The sequence below is a fragment of the Calcarisporiella thermophila genome (genome assembly GCF_041956535.1).
Source record: "Calcarisporiella thermophila strain CBS 279.70 unplaced genomic scaffold VTP21scaffold_2, whole genome shotgun sequence".
Taxonomy (NCBI): Eukaryota; Fungi; Calcarisporiellomycota; class Calcarisporiellomycetes; order Calcarisporiellales; family Calcarisporiellaceae; genus Calcarisporiella; species Calcarisporiella thermophila.
In genome coordinates, this window is record NW_027192192.1 from 648,812 (window position 1) to 673,924 (window position 25,113).

Genomic DNA, 25,113 nt, shown 5'->3' on the forward strand with positions numbered 1-25,113 from the left:
GAATGGATCCCTAAATTAAGAACACAATATCTGTTAGTATAGGCTGTATTCAGCAACAAAGGAACAGCATTGGTAATGATAAGAGACGATATACTAGTCGTGTCGACTGCACTTGTTTCAGCATATTTCAAAAATATAATACACGCACACACGTTATTTTTAGTTTTTTTTATGATAATAATAGTTAATTGTCAAAGACGTGAACCTTTAAACATGTCTTAGTTGCTCACGAGATTCAAAGCCAAAATGAATAGATTCTTTTTTCTGTTCGAAATAAATTGAAGTAGGTACGCCAAGTAAAGGATATAATGACCGTTCACGAACTTGGGGCGGATTAGCAATGTGCCTCCGTTCTGATAAGTATTCTGAACGCCCCATCTTAATTAACGCGTTTTTCCATCGATTCAGAAGCCAACGCAATACGGACTATCTGCGTTCATATCCGCCTCCGCGAAAAATATCCCTCTTAGCTACATAGATCTTTTGCCTCAGAGAAGAGCGAGGCGGAAGGCATAACAGAGCTTGGTTAGAGATTTTGGTTTATCTCCAATAATCATTTATCAAATTCCAGCTATCGAATCAAAACCCGCCCCCTTGATAACAGGTAGATTGCAGAGATCTAGCCTTAATTTGTTGCTTATCGATTATAAAATTTGACAGCCGAGTACTTTTGCTCGCAATTGCTTTTGCCTTATCAATTTGAAAATGGGCATTCTCGAAATCGTCCCGGCAGGCGTGATTACTGGAGACAATGTTCGTAAACTTTTTAACTATGCACGTGAACATGGTTTTGCGATCCCGGCAATCAATTGCACTTCAACCTCTACCGTTAACGCTGCACTAGAAGGTGCACGCGAAGCCAAGGCGCCTGTGATTATTCAGGTAGCTCATGTTACAACAGAATCTTTGTACTCTACTAATGTTGTTCGATATTTTCTTTTATAATTTTCAGTTTTCAAATGGAGGAGCTGCTTACTTTTGCGGAAAAGGTGTATCCAATGAAAATCAAAAAGCGTCGATCTTAGGTGCCATCGCTGGGGCTCATTATGTACGTGCAGTTGCAAAAGAATATGGCATGTAAGTTTTGACTCTGCTCATTTCAAAACTATATGGCAAATACACATGAATGATTAAATTCTTTTTCCTTGTAGCCCAGTTATCCTTCATTCTGACCATTGTGCCAAAAAATTGCTGCCCTGGCTTGACGGTATGATCGCTGCCGATGAAGAATATTTCAAGCAGACCGGCGAGCCCCTTTTCTCTTCTCACATGATCGACTTGAGCGAAGAATCGAAGGAAGAGAATATTGCTTTGAGCCTCGAGTATTTGAAACGCCTTGCACCAATGCAATGTTTACTCGAGATGGAGATTGGGATAACAGGTGGCGAGGAGGATGGAGTAAACAATGAATCGGTGGAAAACGCTGCGCTCTACACCCAGCCTGAAGATATATGGGATATTTACAAAGCGTTTTCTGCGGTTACCGACCTGTTTACTATTGCTGCAGGCTTTGGCAACACCCATGGAGTCTACAAGCCTGGTAATGTAAAGTTGCAACCAGAGCTACTGGGTATGCCTATCAGCTTTAGTCATAGATTCTCTTACATATAAAACTAATGCATTTGGAGATAATTAAAGGCAAACATCAGCGCTATGTTCGGGATAAACTTGGTGAGGAAGCTCACGAAAAACCTGTTTGGTTCGTATTCCATGGTGGATCAGGATCCACGCAAGAAGAGATTGCTACTGCTGTTCGCTATGGAGTTATTAAACAAAACTTGGATACCGATTTGCAGTGGGCGTAAGTTACTATCTCTACTACGTTTTGATTAAAACTATATGGCTTAGCAACAACATTGGATTGTTTAGATATATGTCTGGGGTCAGAGATTATATCCAAAAGAAACAAGACTACCTTAAGACGCAGGTTGGCAACCCCGAGGGAGATGAAAAGCCTAACAAAAAGTACTACGACCCGCGGGTGTGGGTTCGCGAAGGAGAGAAGTACATGTTACATAGAGTAGTGGAAGCATGCCAACACCTTGGCAATTTCAATGTTCTTTAATTATTTCATGGATTTAAGTCTTCATGGTTACTCAACTATGTGACTTAAATGGTGAAAACGATACTTTGCTAAAAGATTCAACCCTTAATAAAGTTCCAAATGGTGAATATTCTGCGCCGCAATAGTCACGTTCAATCAGACAGGCCACTTGAGAATGGCAATTTTTTTCTCCGACCTCTTTGTGAGATTTTCAACGAGGTTTTCTCTTTTCCCCGTTATTCCTATTTCTAATTGATCATATATATATTTCTTTTTTTTTTAATATTGTTCCTAAATTCCTTTTTTTTCGATATTCTCAATATCTCTAATCTCCTCAGCGATGGACATATCTACTAATTTTCATCTCACAAACAACGGAAATAAATCGCCTCACAGCATGGAAGCATTCGACAGTGATCAGGTTTATTTTCCCACGCATTCTCCCCGCACGACTCCTCCTAGTTCACTTGTACCCACAAAGCGTAAGGACGCTTATTCTCCTGTACTTCAGGGTCGAGGTGCTGTTACTAGTGATCTTCCTCCGATGGAAAAACTCTCTTATGAAATATACGACTGCTCTGGTCATTCCTCGCTCTATCATCCCCGCAATATTCGCGATAATCGCCCCCATGACCAGTCGTCACGTTGGTCCTCACCAAGCAATAATCAAGCACAATTTATCACGATCAAACTAGATAAATTGTCCATAGTCCGTATCCTTTTCACCCTTAGTTACTATATATGATTTTTATAGTATATTCGAAGACTCCATTCATTCTATACCTTAACTCTGTCTTTTGCCTTTTCTCTGACTTTAGAGAACATTACGTTTGGAAAATATCACAAAGGTATGCTTCCGCTTATTTTCTTTTGATTACCTAAATTTGATGGGTTTCTTTCAGTTCATGTATGCAATTTGAAAGAGTTCCGAGTATACGGCGGCCTGACACCTGACAATATGAATGAATTATTACATAGCGGTAATTAGTAGTCTCAATTAATTTTGTTTATCTCAGGAACCCATTCTTTATGTTGATTATTATAGGCTTAAAAAATGATTGTGAACCCGAGACTTTTCCACTTAAGCATATGGCAAATAGCGTGGTAATTTTCCGTCTTTCAAAAGAAAATTTCTGCAGCTTTGACCTAACACTTTATCTTAACATTTTATCCTCTTGCAAAAGATTGTTCCTTGCCAATACATAAAAATTGTCCCATTGATGGCTTGGGGTGCTAACTTTAATTATAGCATATGGTATGTTGAATTGAATGGCATATCTGATCCCTCCATCGTTCAGAAGGCATATACCGATTACCAGAATGTGAGCAATACCCATAATATATCCCATTTATTGGAGCTAATGTTTGACATGCATCAGTTTCAAGAAATACAAGCGATTAAGCTGTGTCTTAAACATTTCCGTCAACGGAATTACATGGAAGAGTTTCAAGCTTTACAACAACGCACGCAAGTTCAGCTAGAGGATCCATTGCTTACTCGGCTTCACGAGGAGCTAGTGAGCCAAGGCAATTTTGAAGCCGCAGAATCTATTATGTTGGAAGCCAATGACCGGAATTTATTCGAAGACTACATCGGAGATTGTGCTTACCAACCTTTCTGGAAGCGAATTGAGGCAACAAGTGCAGGTTAATCCAATATATTTTTATAAATTCAAAAGTTCTATCTTTTTTCAACTAATCAAAATAAAATAGATGGAGACTCGCCCTGTATGCGTGGTGGTCATCAGATGTGCATCGATATAGAGGCTGGAAAGATCTATCTGATGGGCGGATGGAGTGGAGTCGAAGATCTAGCTGACTTTTGGGTGTATGATATTCAAGAGCGGACCTGGTTCCAAATTAGCTATGATACAAGAGAGTGAGTTGAAATTTACTATTATTTTTCACTTCAAATAATTTATTTATTTCTATGGCATTCAATAGACAAGGGGGCCCTTCACCACGATCTTGCCATAAACTTTGTTTGGATCCAGTTCGTAAACAAATATATGTGCTGGGTCGATACGTTGAGGAGAAACAAAGAGCCGATACATATCTAAACAGTGATTTTTATCGCTACGATATCATAATGGACTCTTGGGTAAAATTATCGAATGATACAAAGGTACGGCATCTTTCGGAGAAAACTTCTGCCCAAACAGCATTTATTACCTCTTTCTTAATAAAATAGATGGATGGCGGACCTGAACTGATTTATGACCACCAAATGTGCATTGATTCCGAAAAAGGCATTATGTACGTATTTGGTGGGCGAGTTGTAAGTGCAGGACAGAGCGGACACCGGTATAGCGGTCTCTATACCTACGATATCAACTCAAATAGCTGGCGCTTACTCAGGATGGCAGAAGGCCGTCCCATTTCGCCTTCTACCCCGGGTCAACAGCACTTGGACAATGCACTCAAGTCTCGAATTGGACATTCAATGCTCTATGATTCGAATAAATCCCTACTATACATCCTTGCAGGACAACGCGGAAAGGACCATTTATCTGATTTGCACGCTTATGACCTTAATGCGGATGTTGTGCGCGAGATTACACGCGATTACACGAAGCATGGAGGGCCTGAGGCAGGACATACTCAAAGAGCAACATTGGATCAGGATAGAGAAGAAATTTATGTGTTGAGCGGACTGATGCGAGATAGAGAGTCTTCGAAAAAGGGTGTGCGCAATAGTTTCTGGGTGTATTCGCTACGGCGAGATCGGTGGTCATGTATCTATCAAAACGGGCAATCGCCTGAGATGGACGCAATGCGTACTTGCGAACCAGTTCCAAGGTATGCACACCAGATAGTTTACAATAGCCAGAACAAGGTACACTATCTCTTTGGAGGAAACCCTGGGGAAGCAAAAAATACACAATTGCGCCTGGACGATTTTTGGGAACTGCACCTTATAAGGTAATTTTAATGGCAAATTCGTCATATGAGCACCTATATAAAACGACTGAACTTTTATTTAAGGCCATCCTCAAAAGATATTCTTCGTCGCGCACAATTTCAAATTCGAGAGCAACAATTTCGTGAATTGGCTTTTAATGCTACAACTCAAGCAGACCGAATGCAAGGACTCGATTTTCTGCAGACCCGCGTTTCAGCGGTAGTTAATAACGCGGACGAAAAGGAGCGTGCAGCGTTTCACTCATTAGTTACATATCTTTTTATGCGCCCAGAGGAACGGAATTTTTTCGAGGAACGCACGCAGCTATTTGAGAAGCTTTTGTCGTACTTTCCCGAAGGAATGAAAGAGCCAAAAGCGTCGTTAGTAGATGCGGTCAAGTTCTAAAATGAAGCAAAACACGGTGTCTGATATTTTGGTATATTACATTCTTTCTATTTTTTGCTTGATATGCGGGATACCATTGTCTGTTGATTAAACACCTGTTCCTAGCAGAGTGTTTATATGTGCATGGTTTATAACTTTCCCCTGTTACTATTATGCAGCTTTGTAGATTAGTCAAACACTATATTTGTATTTTTCCTCTCACTCTTAATTAATATTAAATAGTAATTAATGTAAATAATGCTTGGAACATTTATGTGGCAGAGGGGACGTCATTTCATATTTGGTGATGATTTTAGAAGAAGCATGAATAAGAACTTGTGAGGCAACTAACTTAGAGTTCAGCATGGGAGCAAGGTAGAAAGCTTATAGGAAAACTGGGGAGAGTGCTTATGCTTATCCTTTTAGAGATATACTGTGCATATTTCTATTATCGGTTGAAGTGTGGGTGGATACGCAGTATGCATAGTGAGATTAAAAAGTAGCATAAAACACGTAAAAGTTGAGTTTTGTTTTCTTTTCTTTCCTCCCTTGCATATGAAAACGTAATCTATTGTCAATAGTGCCTATGTGATATAAGACTCTACAGAATGAGGATTAGAAATTGAACTAAAGTATAATCATATAAGTAAAATCATATACGGATGCTAAACACTTATAATTATTGTTTTTTATTGTTTTGGATAGAAAAATTTTTTTAAATCAATAAAAAGACATGAGATAAAGTGTATATGAAGTGCTGTAGTAAGAAAGAAATACAAGCGTTTTTTGCGTTTGAGCAGATGAAAACACAAACTGAATAAACAGTCCAAAGAAATAAAAAAAGAGACGCCAAAGATTCTGGTGGTGTATGTATATGTTTATATATATGTAGGTAACTTTTCAAATGAGGAAGGGAACGCAGTGTTTGCTTTCGCCAATGTATGAGTACTTGCTAGTTTGAACACGCAGCATAGGTCGGGTGTTGTCTTCCACACTTATCGCAAGCAGGACAAGAGGGGTCACGCCATACTTTATCTGCTTCATTCTTTCCCTGCCATCCCATACCTCCCAAGTGTGTAGCAAATGACGTAGCACTCATGTCTTAGCAGAGGTTATTGTTTACAAATATGAGCAGGCAATATTCCTTAGTACACAGACTCCACTATAAAAGAAGTGATAGAAGAGATTTGTTTTGTGAGGATTAATGAGAGAGACCCATGATGAAGAAAGGGATTCCTTATATTTATAATGATTGTGGTAAAAAAGTTATGCGTAGCTGTGTGAAAAAAAAGAAAAACAACCTTATCGCAATGTGCGCATGGAAACTTTAAAGCACAGACGCTACCATTTCAAGGGGTAATTGAACCTTTTCGTTCCGCCCTAGTTAGTCCGAAGAGGCTTATTGCGAATTATATTTGAACTACGCCTTTTTCACAAAATAATTGCACCTTATAATACAATGGGTGGCTAATCATGGCCTAATAAGCGTCTCGTTCAATTCGATCTAATATTATATCCGAGGAGTTCTATTATTTTATTTTCGGATGAAAGCAGGATTGATAAAAGAAGCTTTTGAAAAAGGTTTAAGGCTTTAAAACGCTTTAAAAACAATATTCACTTATGAGGATTTTTTTCCCATCTTCTTTTGAAAAGGTATCCCAAATCCACTCAGGAGAAGCCGTCCATCGAGATTTGTGTACGCGGTTGTGTTGAAGACTACGTGGAATCCCGTCATCCGCGGATACATATCATAATTAGATTCGATATCAGGGAACAGGCTGAGCGCAGATGCAGGAAAACCCATCGCAATATTTCCATTCCCATCCCCGGCTGTGATGGGTAGTCCCTGCCATTCCTTCATCCGCGGTAGAACAATCTCCACTAGCTTATCCAGAAATGTATACATTTTATCGCCTTTGAGAGTCACTTTACATCCAATCGGCATTCCTTCACGAAGCTTCCACGTCGCCGCTCCAGTTCGTGCAAATACGATCTCTGGTCGTACTCCAGTGATCGACTGGATCGCCATGATGGCCGAAAGAAGATTGGTCTTGCTAAGGATCGCTTCTTTTACCATGCAATGTACGTCAATCTTTTGAAGTTCTGGAACGGTTCGGGAGGACTTGGGAGGTGGTGTCGGCTTGAGAGGCTTATTCCCGCGACGAATTTTGTTTGCTTTAGATTCCGTTACAGGGGCATCGGGTTTAGGATGCTCATAAGTGAGGTACATTAAATCATCTTGAAGGGTAGTATAATAGTGTTCGCGAAGTCTTGTTAATCCAACTACCCCTGATGTGGAGAGCGACGAGTAAAAACGTTTAGAAGCTGGGCTCGGAGCCGTTCTAGCTAGATTACATAAGAGCGATCGCGTTGCCATGCGACTACTATTCAAGAATTTCGATTTTTTGGTTTTTCTTAGTGTTCTTGTTTACCCAAATGTGTTTTGTATTTTGTGACTATGTCTAAGCCACGACTTCGCTTGTATATGGTGGCAAAACAGAATTTTAAATATCAAGCTAGTTGGAAGTAAACAGGATGCTCAAGCTAGAAAAAAAGTATTTCATTATACTATTCTATCGCTACCCCAATACCAAATATAAAAACAAAATAACAAAAAACAATTCAGGCTCTCAAAAAAATCTTTATACTTTTTATTCGCTTATATTATTTTGTTCTAATTAGTGCTTGTAATTCGAAACCAAAACTATTAGTCAATTACTATATGGGTGGAAAATGCCTTTTTATCTTGAAATTATGAACTACATAGAATACAAGTTGATCATTCGCTTCACTTTCCCAGACCAGATATCTCATTATTGCCTTATCTTCTCTGATACTGAGGAGGTCAAGATTACTTACTATTGATATTTTAGCTTTCGCCAGTTTTGATTGCTCCCAATAGTCCAGTCGGATGAAATGAATCAAACTCGATTCCATCTTCCGTTACTAACCGAACTTTACACAAGAATTGAGTATAATTAAATCAATATATATATTCATTATTATGAAGTATCGGCTCAAGCATATTTTGCTATTAGGGTATCAGTGAAATGCTCAGATTATATAGGAAAGGGAGAAATTAGCCAAAAGCAAACACTCACCATATTATTTGCTTAATCCACATGATTAGATAGCATGTATGAAATTCTATCGGAGTAAGCACGCATATAATTTGAGATCAATATTTTAACTGGTGTATTTTGAGATCACCTTTCTACTTGACCCCTTTTAGCAATTCTTTTTTAAAAAATCATGGGTAGATACAAATGTTCTATTAAGCGAGAATGTGTTCAAATATAATATAATGAAAGCATATCAGATTTAGCAATTATTCCATTGTTTGGGGCTTCGATTTGTAGGTCAGAATGAGTATGAGAGAGTCATAAATTTCACGCCTAGTGCTTTGTTAATTTATTTTTTTTCTCCTACTAGTATTGGGAATTTTTCATTATAATGGCTTCCTCGGTCCTTAATATTGCTAAGGCTGCGCGACAAGCTTCAACCTCATTGCAGTCAGTAACACCTACTCAGAAGAGTGAAGCACTTTTTCGTATTCGAGAATGTCTTGCTAATCGCAGAGAGGAAATCTTAGCAGCAAATAGACTTGATAAAAAAGTAAGCAATAATGTCATTATAGCTTCCATTAAGCGAGATTTAAATGTCTTTTCGATTAATTTAGCTTGCAGAAAAGCTAGTTCAAGAAGGGAAACTCTCATCTTCCCTTTGCAAGCGTATTGACCTCGAAAAGGGAGACAAGTTTGATTCTATGCTTCAAGGCATTCTCGATATCGAGAAATTACCGGATCCTACTAATCAAATAACACTTGCAACTCGACTTCATGATGGGTTAGATCTCTATCGAGTTACCTGTCCCGTTGGCGTTCTGCTTGTTATATTTGAAGCAAGGCCGGAGGTTATAGTCAATATTTCTGCCCTTGCTATCAAGTCTGGTAAAGAAATTTTCATTTAAATTTATTTCAATTAACTGAGTATGCCATTATATTGCAATTTAAATAGGAAATGCTGTCATTCTTAAAGGAGGAAAAGAAGCTCTTCATTCTAACACTATATTGCAAAAATGTATCGAAGATGCGCTAATTTCTCTAAATGGTGGAGTGCCTGCTGCCTCAGTACAAATTGTATCTTCTCGTGACGAAATAACCACGCTGCTCGATGCCGACCGTTATATCGACTTAGTGATTCCCCGGGGATCTAATGCACTTGTTCGTTACATTCAGAACAATACACGAATCCCCGTTTTGGGTCATGCTGATGGACTTTGCTCAATCTATGTGCACCAGGATGCAGATGAGAATAAAGCGGTTCGAGTCGTTACCGATGCAAAAATTAATTATCCAGCCGCATGTAACGCGGCTGAAACCCTTCTCGTGCATCGTAATGTCGTAAAATCTCTACTACCGAGCATAGCAAAGTCACTTATCTCAAGTGGTGTGCGATTAAAGGCAGATGAGATTACATTACCTGTGCTCCAAAATTTATTCCCAGATGCAGTTGATGCAGCTACTCCTCAAGATTTTGACACAGAGTTCCTTGATTTGATAATGGCAGTCCGTGCCGTGGATAGCCTCGAGGATGCGATCGATCATATCAACTTACATGGGAGCAAACACACTGATTGTATTCTAACCGAGAATGAGGCTGCCGCACATCAATTTATGCGATCAGTAGATGCCTCAGGAGTATATTGGAATGCTAGCACTCGTTTTGCAGACGGATTTCGCTATGGGTTTGGTGCCGAAGTAGGGGTAAGTCTGTGAGACTAATAAATATCTTATGGTCTGACTTCATCGAGAATATTATAGGTTTCCACGAACAAAACTCATGCGCGTGGGCCAGTTGGCTTAGAAGGATTAACAATATATAAATATCGTTTGTACGGCAATGGGCACATTGTTGGGGAATTTAACGGAGGTTTAAAGTTTTTACATGATAAAATACAACCTAATGAATATCAGAGAGACGTTAATGTTAAATTTTAAGGATATTTTTAAAGATTATTTTTTATTAATAAACTTAAAAAAAATGGAACTAAACTTTTTCAGGTAAAAAGGAAAATCAACATAAATATCAGACATAGAAATCACTTAAAGCTCATCATGGACAGCCTCATCCTCCTTGGTAGCCTTCTTTTCCTCCTTCTTAGGCTCCTCTGCTTTTTCCTCTTCTTTATCTTCTTTCTCCTCTTTCTTCTCTTCAATTTCGATTTCCACCTTGTTAACGGCGTTGTCTTTCAAGAACTTGGCGAGACTCTCGAGAGAACGATTGTCGTTGTAGTCGACGATTTCTTTATCTTTGCCAGCTTTACCAGCCTTGAACAATTTAATTGTTGGGAATCCAGAGATTTCAAATCCAGCATTGGCAGGAAGATCATTGGCTGTAGCATCCATCTTGGCAACTACGATTTTACTATTAGCCGGGTTTGCACGAACCTTGGCACCAAGCTCACTCCAGGTAGGCTCGAGGCGCTTGCAATGGCCACACCAAGGTGCATAGAACTCGACTAGCACATCCTTATCCTGATCATATACAATTTTTTCAAACTCTTTGGCTACAACAACTGTCACTGGCCCGTCATTCTTCTCAGGGATGGGTTCAGACTTAATGGATGGTGGGATTTCACCCTTGCTGAAACGAGTAACAAAATCATGGATAGACTCTGTGGTGATAGCCTTCTCTTGATCAAATGGATACTTAGTAGAGTCGGAGACATTTTGAATCGCGAAAGCAGGCCATTTCTCCTTAAGGTTCAGACTCTCCGCAGCCTGTCCAAATTTGTTGGAATCCACCCAGATAAAGTTTATGCGACCCTTGAATTCACGCGCAATAGGCTCCAGAGCCTTGGTCAATTCCTTACGTGAATCCTCATTTTCAACAAAGAGGAATGCGAGTGGAAGACCTGTTTCAATATAGCTGCCATAGTTTTCGGGGCTAATTTCATCAAGAAGCGGAACGGAGTTGGTCTTGATAAACTTCTCGAGATCGGCAGCGTCAAATTTGCCTTCGAAATTATTCTTGCCCTCGTCGAACTTCTTGAAGAGAACTGCTGCTGGAGGCTTAACTCCATATTTTTCGGCTGAAGAAGCATCGTTAATGGAGCCGAAGACAAAGTCATTACGCAGCTTCTTAGCTAGAGTTTCAAAAGTTTCTTGTTCAGATTTGTCAGAATCGCTGAAGAAACCAACCACAACAACTCGATCAGAATCTTTGAATGTTTCGAGTTTCTCAGAGGTGAGTTCTGAAACGGGAGGAAGTGTTTGCCTATAGGTGATTGTAGAAGAAAAATTTAACGTCCAGTTCAGATCTCAAATAAAAATATATAACTCACTTCTTCATGAAACTAACGAGACCATCAGCCTTGCGTGGTCCGCTGTATTCAACAATTTCACCGTCTTTACGGAAAAGCTTCAGAGTAGGGAAGCCTTGGACTCCATGCTCAGAGCAAAGATCTTGCTCAGCAGTACAGTCAACTTTGGCAAGCTTAAGATTTGATTTTTTCAACTCTGTAGCTGCCTGCTCATACTCTGGAGCAAGACGTTGGCAGTGACCACACCAGGGCGCATAAAACTCGACCATAATACTAAAGATAGATTAATAGATGAAAAAACCCCGTGTATTAAGCACTTAACTTACAGATTTTCCTCTCCAACAACCGACTTAAATGTGTCTTTCGTTAGAGCCAGAACATCAGAGTTTTCCTCGCCAAATACAAACGAAGGACCAGCGGCAGCAAGAACGCTAAGGAGCAGAAGAGAATTGCGAAGAAGCTTCATTTTCCAAATAATTAACAATATAGCAAACAATTTAAGAGAAGGTGTAAGGCTAATAAGAGAAAAAAAATAGATCGAAAGAATGTATGAAGAAAAAGAGAAAGGAGAATCACGGCCTCGCCCTCTTTATGCACGTAAGTCTTTAAACTTCAAGCGACTCTTGATCTCCTACGTTCCCGCTCGGGATTGGACAATATTTTTAATGTGGCTTGTGTGGCTTGTCAGGGGTTAAGAGTAATCCCTGACTCATCGGAGCTGTAAATAAATAAAATTGCGTAATTAATATCGAGATTTTAAGCCCCCTAATTTATATTCTATTTGCTCCTTCGTATCTCGTTATTCATCTTGTAATTTATGATCAAAAAAATGTCAACTATACAAGGATCCACCCTTATTGCACGAGCTCTTAAAACACTAGGTGTTACAGTTGTCTTTGGCATTGTTGGAATTCCTATCGTAGAGGTAATGAGTCTATAATGTGGCATCTCAAAAATTGACTAATACAATAATGCTATCAATCATTTTTGACTTATTAAAATATTTAATTTTCTCCAAAAAGGTTGCAGAAGCGCTTATCGCAGAAGGAATTGAGTTTATTGCTTTCAGGAATGAACAATCTGCTAGTTATGCTGCAGGGGCATATGGTATACGCTTAATTAGCTATATTTCCAAACGTATTTTATTATAGCTTATATTTGAACTTAGGATATCTGACCGGAAAACCAGGCGTACCTAATATTTATTTATGATATATTTGTATATTGCTATTTTACTCGTATTTTCGCATCTATTAGGTCTGTCTTGTTGTATCTGGGCCCGGGGTTATTCATGGTAGGATACAATAACTCTGTATGTTCACTACTCATGCAGCTATACTAATATGCAACGCATCTTGATATATACAGCTTTAGCTGGAGTCGCCAACGCGCAGGTAAATTATTCCTTTGGTTAATTGTTTTATATGTATTAATGATTATTCTCTTGAAATTTTCTAATAATAGCAAAATTGTTGGGTAATATAATAACCGCACATTTCTTTTTTTTACAAATGCGGGATTTTAAATTTTACTTCATCTTTTTCTTAAAATAGCCTTTATTATTATTAGGCGGTTCACCCGAAACTGATGAAGTATATACATTTATTGAAAAAAACTTATTTTTACTATGTTTACATTATTTGCGTTAGAATGGCACGGGTGCATTTCAAGAACTTGATCAAGTCGAAGCCTGTCGTCATTATTGCAAGTAATAGAATCGTGTAGATTATCAAAATTTATTTTATTTCGCCTAATATCTTAAATATATAGATTTGCCTTCCGCCCTTCTAGTCTTGGAAATATGCCAAGCGTCATTGAAAAAGCGTTCCGAACATCGTTTTATGGTCGTCCAGGGGCATGCTATGTAGATTTGGTAAATAACTTTTATATACTTTTATTTCTTAACCATCTAATTTTGTTTTCAAATACAAATTAGCCAGCGGATTTCATCAAAGGAAATATTGCTAGAGATGCTGTTATCTATAAGCCTCCGGTTCCCCCGCCACCTAAAACATTGGCTCATCCAACTGCGGTTGAAAATGCAGCGCGTCTTTTAAAGACAGCAAAAAGTCCAATTATAATTATTGGAAAAGGGTAAGTTTATTGATATAGATATGATATATGTTCATGACCGAATTATAAGTTTCAACATGCAGTGCTGCATATGCTCGTGCCGAAGAGGAATTAAGACGGTTTGTGGATGTAACAGGATTTCCATTTCTGCCTACTCCAATGGCCAAAGGAGTGATTTCAGACAAGCACCCGCTTTGTATAGCGTCCGCGCGCTCCAAGGCACTGGCTGAAGCCGATGTGATACTTTTGCTAGGTGCAAGGTATATTTTACTTTACCAATTTTGAACTCATAAATTCTTGACGTATTGTAATTTTACTATGTAGATTGAACTGGGTTCTCCACTTTGGTCATCGCTTCAATCCGGTCGTTAAAATCATACAAGCCGATGTACATCCTGAAGAAGTGTCGAATAACATGAGATCTGCGGTATCGCTTGTTGGTCATCTCCCTTCCATCGTGGAACAATTACATCATAGCATCGTCCCTTATAAATATTCACCTAAGACGCATTTTCTTCAAGGATTAATTGCAAAATCTAGAGAAAACGAAGAAAAGCTCAATAAGCTTTACCTTGATGATCATCTGCCAATGAGTTATCATCGGGCCTACTGGGAAATAAAGTATAAATTAGCAGAATTGTCCCAGGGTAGCGAGGGGTTAATTTGGGTAAATGAGGGAGCAAATTCGATGGATATCGCGCGTGTAGTATTTGAGATGACTGAGCCGCGGTCACGCTTGGACGCTGGGACATTCGCGACGATGGGTGTTGGAATGGGATTTGCTATTGCAGGTAAATTTTATATTTAATGAGTGACTGGAAATAGCAGTTATATATATCTGCTATCCTTAAGCCCAACTTGTACATCCTACCAAGCGCGTCGTAGCTATCGTGGGTGATTCGGCATTTGGATTCAGTGCGATGGAACTAGAAACTGCAGCTCGTGCGAAAATCTCACCAATTATAATAGTGATTAACAATAATGGAGTATACTATGGATTAGACTCAGAGTCCTATGCAAACACCAATCCTCTCCCTCCAACTGCTCTTCTGCCCGAGGTGCGCTATGATCTTATTGCAAATGCTTGTGGTGGTAAAGGGTGGTTGGTACACACTCCTCAAGAGTTACAAAAAGCACTCCTTGAAGCATGGAAAGTGCAAGAAAAACCTGTATTGTTAAATGTCATGATTCAACCGGGCGGAAAAAAGAAACTGGTGGGAAGCATTTTTAACCATTGAAAAAGTACATTAATTTATTTATTAATATTTTGATACAGGAATTCGGCTGGCAAACTAAGAAAAACAATTCAGCGAAACTTTAAAGCGTTCTGAGCTAATATAGAGCATTTTTATTCTATTTATATATCTCTATGAAATGAGTTATTATTTACTGTAATTCTGTTTCATTAAATATCTCAATAAGTCTGCGAACATTACCTTTTATTGTATTTATTATATATGGTATGAAATAAACCACGTATATTAAATCTTCCAAACACTTGCTATATATAATAGCTCTAAATATATTCAGCTATAATCTCACGATAACTAGAAGGGGAAAATTTGGGTAAATTGTGAGAACAGATTATTCGAAAAAAATTCCAATTTCAAAAAAATAATTGAATAAAAATTACGAATTAAATAAATTTGGGATTGAAATTTTGAAAATTTTGAAAAAATATTATTTTTTTTCAATATTTCTATTTTCTTTTTTTTTCAACCAATAATCACCACATGAATTTCTGATTGTTCGTTAATTTGAAAACCCTACAATTCGTGTAGGTTAGACTTCGAGGCAAGATTATAATGACACAGAGTGGTAGATTGCATGTTTAATTATTAGCTGTGAGCTTCTCATTACATGCTCTATTGATAAAAGCTACCAATACGAGGAAATATTTCTTATGAAAAATCCTAGTTTTGATCCAGTAGAAATATTTAGAATTAATAGGCGTGTTATTGTTCTCTTATTTGATTATCTGCTTATTGTGGTTATTTAGTATTCCCATTTCCTCGAGTGTCATTCACACCATATTTTTGGTGTTTTCTGGTTCTATAGTTCAAGTTGGGAATCGTGTTGGGATCGCTACAAAATCGACTCTAGAGGTTTTTTAAGGCGATTATTTCGATTTTTTGCGGATTCTAAAAGTTGGCCAGTTAAAATGCAGAATTTCGCTTAATTTTAAGCAAATAATCCGAATAAGCGGCAGCGTGAACTCCCCCTATAAACTATCATCGCAGTGAAAAATCATGAAATGAATTTATTTCATGCACTATACAGTTTAAAAGTATAATATAGAGTTATACCACGGATATCATTTTATTAAGGAATGAAAAACTCTGTACATGACGGTGTTTGATGCTAAATAACGGTGTTTGATTTAGAAAAATGTGGCAAACAAGCATGTAGCAAAAACGACCATCAAGGCGGCAAAAGTTCGCTGAGGACCAGATGCAGCATTTGAGTTGACAGCAGCAGCCGAAGCAGCACCAGCGGACGCTGTGGGAACAACGCTCGGTGTGATTGCACGAGGAACTCCACTAGGTAACTGGTTAGGACTGGCAGGTACCGATGGGGCTGCAACTGCCGAACTGTCTGAAGCAGCATTAGACGGAGCAATAGCAGAGACTGTCGAGGACAGTGGAGAGTTGGAATTGACAACCGTGGTATTTCCAGGACCAGCCTGGGCGCCACCAACTATCACGGTTCCACGCATGCCGTTTTGGCAATGGTTACCAACTTTACAGAAGAACCAATATTTGCCAGGTTTCTTAAATGTAATGTTGAAAGTTTTGCCTGGTCCAGTGCTTTCGGAATCGAAGCCTTTAAGTTTGGGAGAGCAAGAGTCGAGGCTTTCTGATTGAGTAACAGAGTGCTGACCATTAATGAAGCGGAAGATGATTTTATCACCGACATCAACATTGAGAGTAGAGGGTTCGAAAGTGAATGGACGTGGACCGACTTGGACGTCAACTTCCTTGGCTAGAGAAAGAGTGAAGAGCAAAACAAGCAGTGCAGCGAAAGCAAAACGGCTCATGATAGTAGTTTTTGACGCGTAAATTGATGCAGATGGTTTAACAGGGTTGGTCAACAACCGAAAATGAGAAAAGCAGAGGGGTAAATAGAAGGGTTGGTCAACAACCGTAAAGGATGGAGTATAGAAGAAGGGGATAAGAGGCTGGTCAACAGCAAAAGGTATTGATGAAAAGGCAAAAGATTGAAAACGAATTTATCAAAATGTGGTCTCTTAAATAATAGCTGAAGACGAAGATTTGCAGGACGGTTACACGTTCTCACCCATTTCACGCTGTCCAATCATTTGCACACCACATTTGTTTCATGGACACAAAGCTAGCGAAGAAGCTAATAAGTCAGCCATTGATAACAGCTTCAATAAAGCAGGCGAACCCTAAGCGTATTATAGATTTGTCACGTCACTAACTTATTTTCCCCTAGTGAACCTCTAGACTTTACACTCCGATGTGACTGGACTCCCAATCGTTATAATGGCAAAACCGCGTTGAGCTATTTTAGCTTCGCGACACTATAATAAGCTGGAATTTAGCCACATTTCACCGTTGGGTTTCAAAGGAAATTTAGATCAGTTCGATTGTGCTCGGATCTCTTTGATAGTAATTCTAGAGTACCTTGTGGCGCGTGACTTTATATAAGGCGTTAGTCTTTCTATGAATACTCAATAGTAAATAATTTCAATGAGTGCATGGCATGATTCACCGTCTCTCCCTCCCTATCTTGAACCCCCTCCTCCATACTATTATTGCGAGGCAGAAGATCGTCAACTCGAACTTACAAGTAATGATGTTAGGCTGCAATCAATTGCATCTCTCTCTCTGAGAGAAGTTTGCAATTGGCTCTCCGCAACTGATATTTCTGAGGTCGCCAGAGTGTGTCGAGAATGGTCAGATTAATGCACGCATTATAAATGCATTTACTCCGATCATAATCCTATGAACATTTCATTAGGGATACAGAAATCACTCGTTTGCGGTGGAATAATATTGTAATACTTGGCAAATTGGATATCCCCATAAGCGTGTTCAAAAACCTCCTGCAGAATTTACCTAACTGTCGTGAAATAACTCGTCGCTGTGTTGCTACGGTTGATATTAGCAATGTGGAAGAGACTCTTTACTCCACTTTGCCTGAGACATGGTTAGCCACCCTCTTAGCAGAATTGCCCAACCTTAGAAATCTTAGATGTTGCAGAGCCACTTTCTTTAACTCAAATGTGATCCGTTTGGCCACCAAATTTTCGTCCGGTAGTCTGATGGAGCTCGACCTGACTGAATGCAAGAGCTTAACCGAAGCCACTCTTAAGGCGTTAATTAGTACATTTCCCAAACTTAGAAAATTGATCTTAGATGGAACATCTGGCATCACGGATTCATCGCTAGAGTGCGTAGCTAGAACATGTCATAATCTTGAATTTTTAAGCCTCGCACATCCCTGGTCTCTTTGCGACAACGCCATTTATGCTATAGCTAATTTTTGTTGGCAGCATCTTCGATACATAAATATTACGGGTGCAGTACGAGTTACCGATGCAAGCGCTATTTTATTAGTCCAACGTTGTGTTTTACTGGAAACAATTATCCTAAAGGACTGCTATCTACTAACAGATGCAGTGCTTCTTGAAATGACTTGTTCAAGCTGTTCAAATACCCTGCAGCACTTGGATGTTTTTGGATGCAAGTCAATGCAACTTGATGCCAATATTATATATCAGCTTGCATCCAATTGCAAAGGCCTCGATTCATTTTCGTTTGATCTTTTGCCTCTAATCCAACAGTACCATGTGAATACCAAAACACTTTTGAGTGCCTTTAGTAGTTTGAGGAATCTACGCACCATACATATACATAAGATATATGATATATCTTCGAACGTACAGCCTCTTATGCGACTTCTTTCAGAATGTCCCCGTCTTGAAGAGGCCAACTTTTATCGCACAACTACTGACTCGGATTTCATCCTTGGAGGATATGCGGAAACGAGCAAGAAATCTTCTCTGACTGATACTGCCTCTCTCAAAGAGCTCCATCGATTAAAAAGTGGCCGCAGTATATCTATCATTCTAAAGCTTGAGGAAAATTCGTAGAATCTCTTCCCTAAATTCTGTGATGTTTATGTACTACTATCTTGATTTTTGGCCCTAAATATCTAACTCATATTATCTTCACACCAAAATTCAAGGAATTTTCCTCTTGTAAATTAAAAGTTTAATTCAAAGTCGTAATCGTTACTACTAAATGTATTCATAAGTATCCTGGGGCCATTCTCTGCTGATAAGTTTCTAACATCAATGAAATTTAATTCATTTCGTAATATAGATTTATTATCCTGAGTGACTGCAAACCAATTTATATAGACAGTCGTTTAAGCCACACGACAACGGCAATGGAAAGAGAATATGAATCTGATATATTACATGCGCGTTCAAAGCATGCGGAAACAGACGAAGAGGAAGAAATGTTTCTCTCAGAGATACATATTCGACCTGAGAATGGAATGGTTGACGGAAGATACATAATTAGTAATTTCTATATCACCGTTCCTAGCCAGTACATTAAATCAGGATATAATCTTCCCACTTCTATATCTATTCGCCATGCGATGGGAAGCTCACTATCTCAAGTTGGCACACAGGTAGTTGCTATATTGTATAATTGATGCGAATTTCATGATGTAATTCTCCCGAATAATAAGGTATGGTCAGGTGCATTGCTTCTCGCAGATTTTCTTTTAAGTGTTCCGGAGGTAATTCGCAATGAATACGTGGTAGAGCTTGGAGCGGGAACCGGATTATCGGGATTATGTGCTGCTCTCTGTGGAGCAAAAACGGTATTTTGTACAGGTAACTATTCGTTTATATATTTTTTGTACTTTTATTTCCATTAATTCTATTATTTAGACAATGAGAATAGGATCCTAGAAAATTGCCGCTGGAATGCTGAATATGTAAGATCAGACGTGAAAAAGCTTTGTAAAAATGTGGGTAGTATTAAGGTGCGCTATCTCGACTGGCTCGACAAAAATAACCCTCTTCTGCGGGGTGAAGATCCTGTAAAAAAGTCACTTTTCAGTTGGACGCAAGAGAACCTACAAGAAGTGGCTAAGGCTAAAGTGATCCTTGCAGCAGATGTCATATATGATGATGTTCTGACAGACGCATTTATTTATTTCATCACCCAACTTCTCAGTCTACGGCAAGATCGAGTGCTATATATATCGATGGAAAAGAGGTATCTCAGTATAACTCTCAGTTTCGTTATTATATATGGCTTATATAGTATGGTTTAGGATTAATTTCTCATTGGATCAACTAAAGGAAGTAGCAGAAGCGTATGAGCACTTTTTTAATGCTTTGCAGAATAGTGACCTCAAAGCGGAGCAAATAAACATCGACTTTCCCAAGGTATGATAAAAAACCTGATAATTATTTTTAACTGGTAACTGATTATGAGTTTATTTACAAGTGGTTTGATTATATTCGGACAAAGGAGTTAGTAAGTTATATTTATTTTTTCAAAAACGTTATATACTCCTAACATTCCATTACATTTCTAAAGGAGCTCTGGAAGATTAGCTTGAAAGGTTAAAATGATAAAAATTTTATCTTTAAACAAGTGAATATTCATTAGATTTGACAGTCACATAAATAAAAATGTGTTATATTTTATTTTAAATCTTTTTGTAAATATTTAACTGCCATGTCATCTATATCGGTTGACACAGAGTTTATTGCAGTTGGCTGCAATCGCATGCCGCAAGTGGCTGCATGGTCTATAGATGGGATATTTGCATTCGGGGCTCACAATACTGTAGCGATTTCTTACCCACAGGTGACTTCATTCTCAATTATAATCGGGGAATCGAAATATTAATTAGTATATTTTTTAGGATCCTACATGCCGAGGTGTGTTGGAGACATTAATTGGCCATCAGGATCGTGTTAGTTGCGTGGCTTTTCTTCAGCGAGGATCTGAACTTGAGCAAAAGAGTGTCGCTCTTGTTTCTGGATCTGTAGATAAAACTTTACGAGTATGGCGACATGTGGAAGGCAATGGGTGGGTCTGCTCGGCAATACTGCAAGGACATCTCGGTACGGTCACAACTATTGGAGTATTGCGCGCGCGATCTTTGTTGGTGGAAAAAGATCTGATTGTGTCGGGTTCGGCTGATGGTACAATTCGTGTATGGGAACGCGAATTAGTTGACAAATTTAAGGATAAGGTTGAATGCGTTCAAGTAATTGAAGTGGGTGTGAAATATCCACTAGCGCTTGCGCTTTCATATCTCCCTAACTCAACTATTCCGGTTCTTGCTGTTGGGAGCACGGAAAAGAAAATTGGTGTGTATATTCAGAAAAATGGATGCGTATGTATAAGTATTCTGGGTTAATCAGAGTAGATGGTTGACTTGCCAAATTTTATTTAAATAGTTTCAGCAGACTTTGACTTTACAAGGGCACGAAAACTGGGTTCGTTCCCTATCATTTGCTGTATGCACTTCCCCTGACGTACCTCTCGAAACGAGTTCGGAACATTCACGGCTACAAGAGAATGATCTTTTACTTGCTAGCGCTTCCCAAGACAAATATATTCGTCTCTGGCGATTTACAAGCAAAGGCTTTGTAAAAATCGATGAATCTAAGTCGCGGAGCGATTTTAATACGACGACATTAGAGAGCGAAGGAAATTTAACACAATCAATGTTAGAGGCATTAGAAGAGAGTATCCTGTAAGTATTTGTTTCATTTAATTCAGTATAATAAAACGTATTTTTACCGTTGTGGTAATAGCCTAGGAGACACTACGCAACTTAGCACAAAAGCGCATATAATTGAGGTCGAAGCCCAAAATAACGAGTGCGTTATCAGATATATTGTATTTTTACTATCAGGATACTTTTGTTAAAATTGACAAATACTTTCTTATAGAAAACACCGCTATTCAGTTATTTTTGAAGCTTTGCTTATGGGCCATGATGATTGGGTTTACAGTATCGACTGGCAAAAACCAACAATGTTGACAGGTAATATTTTTTTTTCTATTACTTTACTTTATTTTATTTTGATCGTTTCGCGCAGATTCAGATGGGAATTCAAAATATCATCAACCTATGGTTCTACTTTCTGCTTCGAGTGATCGCTCTATGATGCTTTGGAAGCCAGATCCAGAAACGGGTATTTGGATAAATCAAGTAATGAGAATACCTTATATTCTTGATGTAGTATCAGAACTAATAAAGATACTGCTACTAGGTACGCGTAGGAGAAGTCGGCGGAGCGGCTCTAGGATTTTATGGCGGTTTGTTTGGTCCGAATGGCTCATGGATTATTGGGCATAGTTATCATGGGGCATTTCATTTATGGCAAAATGTAGGAGGGGAAAAGGGTAAACGTTATTTTTTTTTGGAATGAAGCAATATTCCTCTCTCTTCATATTTCTATATTTATTTTTTTAGACTCCCGACTATGGGCACCACAAGTCGTTTCTAGTGGTCATTTCGATAGTGTTCAAAATTTGGCATGGGATCCGAGAGGCCAGTTCCTTATATCCGTAAGGTAAATTTAGCAACATGCCTTTTGAGTGTTCCTTTGCATTTTATGTACAATTTATTTTACAGTCATGACCAAACTTCACGCTTGTTTTCGCCATGGATTCGTACTCTATCAGATAATGCTACTCCATTGAAAACTTGGCACGAGATTGCTCGGCCTCAAGTTCATGGTTACGATCTCCAGTGTCTCACTTTTATAAACTCTTGGCGATATGTCAGTGGGGCAGATGAGAAAGTTATGAGGGTTTTTGATGCGCCACGCACTTTTGTGGAAAACCTGGCAAACTTAACAGGATCAATAGAACCTTTAGACATTCTGGTAAGCACCGGTTTTAAATAAGAGCCAGTGCACTGTTTCACTAATGCTACTGCGTCTTAATAATTCCAATATAGAATTCAAGGCCTGTGGGTGCTAGTCTTCCTCCTCTAGGTCTATCCAACAAAGCAATTTTTGAAGGGGATATAGAAGAAATAAAAGATGCGAAAGATGAATTTCACAGTCGGCAGTTATATACCCATGCATCGGCTACCCCTACTTCCTTAGTTGAACGCATGGTGCGACCGCCATTTGAAGAGCACTTAATGCAGCATACTTTATGGCCAGAAATCGATAAGCTTTATGGGCATGGATTTGAAATTTTTGCGATGGATTCAACTCATGATGAGAAATTAGTAGCTTCTTCATGCAAGGTATTATATCATCTTGTTTTTCATTATATTTATTTTTTACTTGTTATTCAATACCCAAAATAGGCTGCAACACCTGAACATGCTGTAATTCGATTGTTTGATGCAGCAACCTGGAAGGAGCTTCCTAATCCATTAAAGTCCCACTCCCTCACTGTTACAAAAGTTCGGTTTTCGCATGATGATCGCTGGCTTCTGTCAACTTCTAGAGACCGATTCTGGACACTTTTTGAACGAGATATGGAGGAAAATGGTCCGTAATTATATATTTTGTTATATTTTCTTGCATTTTATTTAATTTACTCTTTTTAATTAGCTCCAACGCCGTATAAACTTGCATTTAAAGAAAAGGCTCACGCACGTATCATATGGGATTGCGCTTGGAGTCATGATGATACCTTCTTTATTACAGGTTCCCGAGATAAGACTGTAATATTTCTTATTCTTATATTAACACAAGGGATGCACAATTTGACTGTATTTTCTATAATTTAGGCTAAAGTGTGGTGTAAGAATATTGATTCAAATGACTGGAAAGCAGTAGCAACGCTTCGCATGCAACATGCAGTCACTGCTGTTAGTGTCGCCCCCTGTCTTGTACGCAAGAATTATGTACTAGCTTTGGGTCTAGAAAATGGCGAAGTCCATATCTTCGAATCCAAAGAGCAAGATTTGAGTGCTTGGACGAGCCTGACGAACGAAAATGATACAAAGTATGCAGTTCTTGGACTTATTATTATTGTTATCAGATCACTCATATATATATCTTTACAGGCTTTTCCACTCCGCAACCGTAAATAGCTTGGCATGGAAGCCAGTTTCTGATGAGCAACTAGGCTCTGTGAAAACTCTACTCCTGGCAAGCGGTGGTAGTGACCATGCTGTCCGTTTAATGAAACTTGTGGTTTCATAATTGAAATAGACAATTTCAACTATAAAAGAAAATATAATCAAATAAACATGAATTTTAGAAAAGGCTTAGATCAGTTTTTATTACTTTTAGCTGTTAAGCAAACGATCGAAAATGGTGGAAGTTTTTTCGATAATGTTACCGTATTTTGGGTATATATTTGTTAAAACCTGTGACTGCTTTCACCCTGAAATATTAGGTTTAAATACTGCGTTTTTAGGTGGAAGAAATTGTGTTATCTTCTATAATGAGTGAATCCGTAAAGACTGGCGTTTTAATTCGCGATAAAAGTAAGTAAACATAATCTAAGCTTATATGATTTAATCTGCATATCTTCATATCTCCGAATCAACTTTCTTTAGGTATTGATCTTATTCTTAACTCGCTGCGAGTTAAAGAAGGTATTTACTTTCATTTCGATCACCATCGTGTCAATTAAAATTAATATTAACTACGTATACTCTCACAACAATTAAGAATCCCAATCGGAAGAAAAACTTGTTCGCATTGCCGCAGAAATTGAAGCGCGTATATTCGAAAATTGTAAAAGACAGATAACTCCTGATTATAAAGACTCAGTACGTAGCCATGCACTGAACCTCAAGGAAAAATCTAACAATAATCTTCGATTGCGTGTGATCAATGGCAATATTTCCCCGAAAGCGTTCGCCGACATGGACAAAAATGTAATTAAGTGAATTGATATTATCTGAGATTTTCACTTAAATAATGTACATTTCAAAAGGCTATGGCATCAGAAAGTAGACGGAAAGAGATTGAGACTTTAAGGAAAGATTCTCTGCAACGCTCGTTGGGAGTGGACGATCTTGAACCGGTAAACTTTCTTATCTTTAGATTTTTTGTTTTCAAATTTTCTAATATAAACATACTATTCTCTTAGTTTGAATATGATGACACCGCACCTCTCTCTATGGGCCCACGAGGAGGATCCATGCTGTGGAGTGGTGGTGACCCGGTAAATATAACTGACTTCAAACAGATTTTCCAGGCTTCCCCACCTAACACGACAAACAATCCTGTATTTTAGGATGCCAAACCATAGTGTAGATCACCTAGGATTATAATTATTTTATTGATGGACTTTTTAATTTTAACGTTAATATATTGGAGACCGGTTAAGTAGTTTTACAAACTTTTCTCGATAAAACAAAATAAGATAGGTTGCTATCATTAAAAATAATACT

General features: G+C 38.5%; 11 protein-coding genes across 11 annotated transcripts; 8 read left to right on the top strand and 3 right to left on the bottom strand.

Moving 5' to 3' along the window:
* Positions 1-705: 705 nt before the first annotated feature.
* Positions 706-2,065, top strand: VTP21DRAFT_4343 (uncharacterized protein; the record flags this gene model as incomplete). Its single annotated transcript, XM_069394744.1, has 5 exons — positions 706-882; positions 953-1,077; positions 1,152-1,570; positions 1,639-1,801; positions 1,870-2,065. The coding sequence occupies 5 exons, from the start codon at positions 706-708 to the stop codon at positions 2,063-2,065; spliced, it is 1,080 nt and encodes a 359-aa protein (XP_069255951.1).
* Positions 2,066-2,384: 319 nt separating this feature from the next.
* On the top strand, positions 2,385-5,351 carry VTP21DRAFT_4344 (uncharacterized protein; the record flags this gene model as incomplete). Its single annotated transcript, XM_069394745.1, has 10 exons — positions 2,385-2,757; positions 2,863-2,892; positions 2,947-3,024; positions 3,090-3,148; positions 3,229-3,366; positions 3,424-3,691; positions 3,758-3,923; positions 3,989-4,169; positions 4,236-4,966; positions 5,030-5,351. The coding sequence occupies 10 exons, from the start codon at positions 2,385-2,387 to the stop codon at positions 5,349-5,351; spliced, it is 2,346 nt and encodes a 781-aa protein (XP_069255952.1).
* Positions 5,352-6,948: 1,597 nt separating this feature from the next.
* Positions 6,949-7,707, bottom strand: VTP21DRAFT_4345 (mitochondrial 54S ribosomal protein uL5m; the record flags this gene model as incomplete). The annotated part of the gene is made up of 1 exon (XM_069394746.1): positions 6,949-7,707. The coding sequence occupies one exon, from the start codon at positions 7,705-7,707 to the stop codon at positions 6,949-6,951; it is 759 nt and encodes a 252-aa protein (XP_069255953.1).
* Positions 7,708-8,783: 1,076 nt separating this feature from the next.
* On the top strand, positions 8,784-10,330 carry VTP21DRAFT_4346 (uncharacterized protein; the record flags this gene model as incomplete). The annotated part of the gene is made up of 4 exons (XM_069394747.1): positions 8,784-8,945; positions 9,010-9,280; positions 9,348-10,096; positions 10,154-10,330. 4 exons carry the CDS (start codon positions 8,784-8,786, stop codon positions 10,328-10,330), a joined length of 1,359 nt encoding a protein of 452 aa, XP_069255954.1.
* Positions 10,331-10,435: 105 nt separating this feature from the next.
* On the bottom strand, positions 10,436-12,121 carry VTP21DRAFT_4347 (uncharacterized protein; the record flags this gene model as incomplete). The annotated part of the gene is made up of 3 exons (XM_069394748.1): positions 10,436-11,609; positions 11,677-11,928; positions 11,982-12,121. The coding sequence occupies 3 exons, from the start codon at positions 12,119-12,121 to the stop codon at positions 10,436-10,438; spliced, it is 1,566 nt and encodes a 521-aa protein (XP_069255955.1).
* Positions 12,122-12,472: 351 nt separating this feature from the next.
* Positions 12,473-15,049, top strand: VTP21DRAFT_4348 (uncharacterized protein; the record flags this gene model as incomplete). The annotated part of the gene is made up of 14 exons (XM_069394749.1): positions 12,473-12,580; positions 12,678-12,762; positions 12,824-12,846; positions 12,913-12,949; positions 13,024-13,049; positions 13,120-13,131; positions 13,209-13,247; positions 13,305-13,363; positions 13,426-13,528; positions 13,592-13,749; positions 13,812-13,988; positions 14,053-14,519; positions 14,581-14,942; positions 15,005-15,049. 14 exons carry the CDS (start codon positions 12,473-12,475, stop codon positions 15,047-15,049), a joined length of 1,701 nt encoding a protein of 566 aa, XP_069255956.1.
* A 1,059-nt stretch (positions 15,050-16,108) lies between these two features.
* VTP21DRAFT_4349 (uncharacterized protein) lies at positions 16,109-16,765 on the bottom strand (the record flags this gene model as incomplete). Its single annotated transcript, XM_069394750.1, has 1 exon — positions 16,109-16,765. The coding sequence occupies one exon, from the start codon at positions 16,763-16,765 to the stop codon at positions 16,109-16,111; it is 657 nt and encodes a 218-aa protein (XP_069255957.1).
* A 676-nt stretch (positions 16,766-17,441) lies between these two features.
* On the top strand, positions 17,442-18,847 carry VTP21DRAFT_4350 (uncharacterized protein; the record flags this gene model as incomplete). Its single annotated transcript, XM_069394752.1, has 2 exons — positions 17,442-17,647; positions 17,713-18,847. The coding sequence occupies 2 exons, from the start codon at positions 17,442-17,444 to the stop codon at positions 18,845-18,847; spliced, it is 1,341 nt and encodes a 446-aa protein (XP_069255958.1).
* A 299-nt stretch (positions 18,848-19,146) lies between these two features.
* Positions 19,147-20,348, top strand: VTP21DRAFT_4351 (uncharacterized protein; the record flags this gene model as incomplete). The annotated part of the gene is made up of 6 exons (XM_069394753.1): positions 19,147-19,395; positions 19,456-19,603; positions 19,661-19,991; positions 20,050-20,164; positions 20,226-20,255; positions 20,319-20,348. The coding sequence occupies 6 exons, from the start codon at positions 19,147-19,149 to the stop codon at positions 20,346-20,348; spliced, it is 903 nt and encodes a 300-aa protein (XP_069255959.1).
* Positions 20,349-20,459: 111 nt separating this feature from the next.
* On the top strand, positions 20,460-23,911 carry VTP21DRAFT_4352 (uncharacterized protein; the record flags this gene model as incomplete). The annotated part of the gene is made up of 14 exons (XM_069394754.1): positions 20,460-20,591; positions 20,650-21,126; positions 21,191-21,489; positions 21,551-21,616; positions 21,689-21,783; positions 21,839-21,951; positions 22,013-22,145; positions 22,216-22,315; positions 22,378-22,630; positions 22,705-23,001; positions 23,065-23,251; positions 23,315-23,427; positions 23,494-23,711; positions 23,773-23,911. The coding sequence occupies 14 exons, from the start codon at positions 20,460-20,462 to the stop codon at positions 23,909-23,911; spliced, it is 2,622 nt and encodes an 873-aa protein (XP_069255960.1).
* A 244-nt stretch (positions 23,912-24,155) lies between these two features.
* Positions 24,156-24,971, top strand: VTP21DRAFT_4353 (uncharacterized protein; the record flags this gene model as incomplete). Its single annotated transcript, XM_069394755.1, has 6 exons — positions 24,156-24,198; positions 24,271-24,309; positions 24,386-24,594; positions 24,654-24,743; positions 24,810-24,884; positions 24,957-24,971. 6 exons carry the CDS (start codon positions 24,156-24,158, stop codon positions 24,969-24,971), a joined length of 471 nt encoding a protein of 156 aa, XP_069255961.1.
* Between the last annotated feature and the right edge of the window lie 142 nt (positions 24,972-25,113).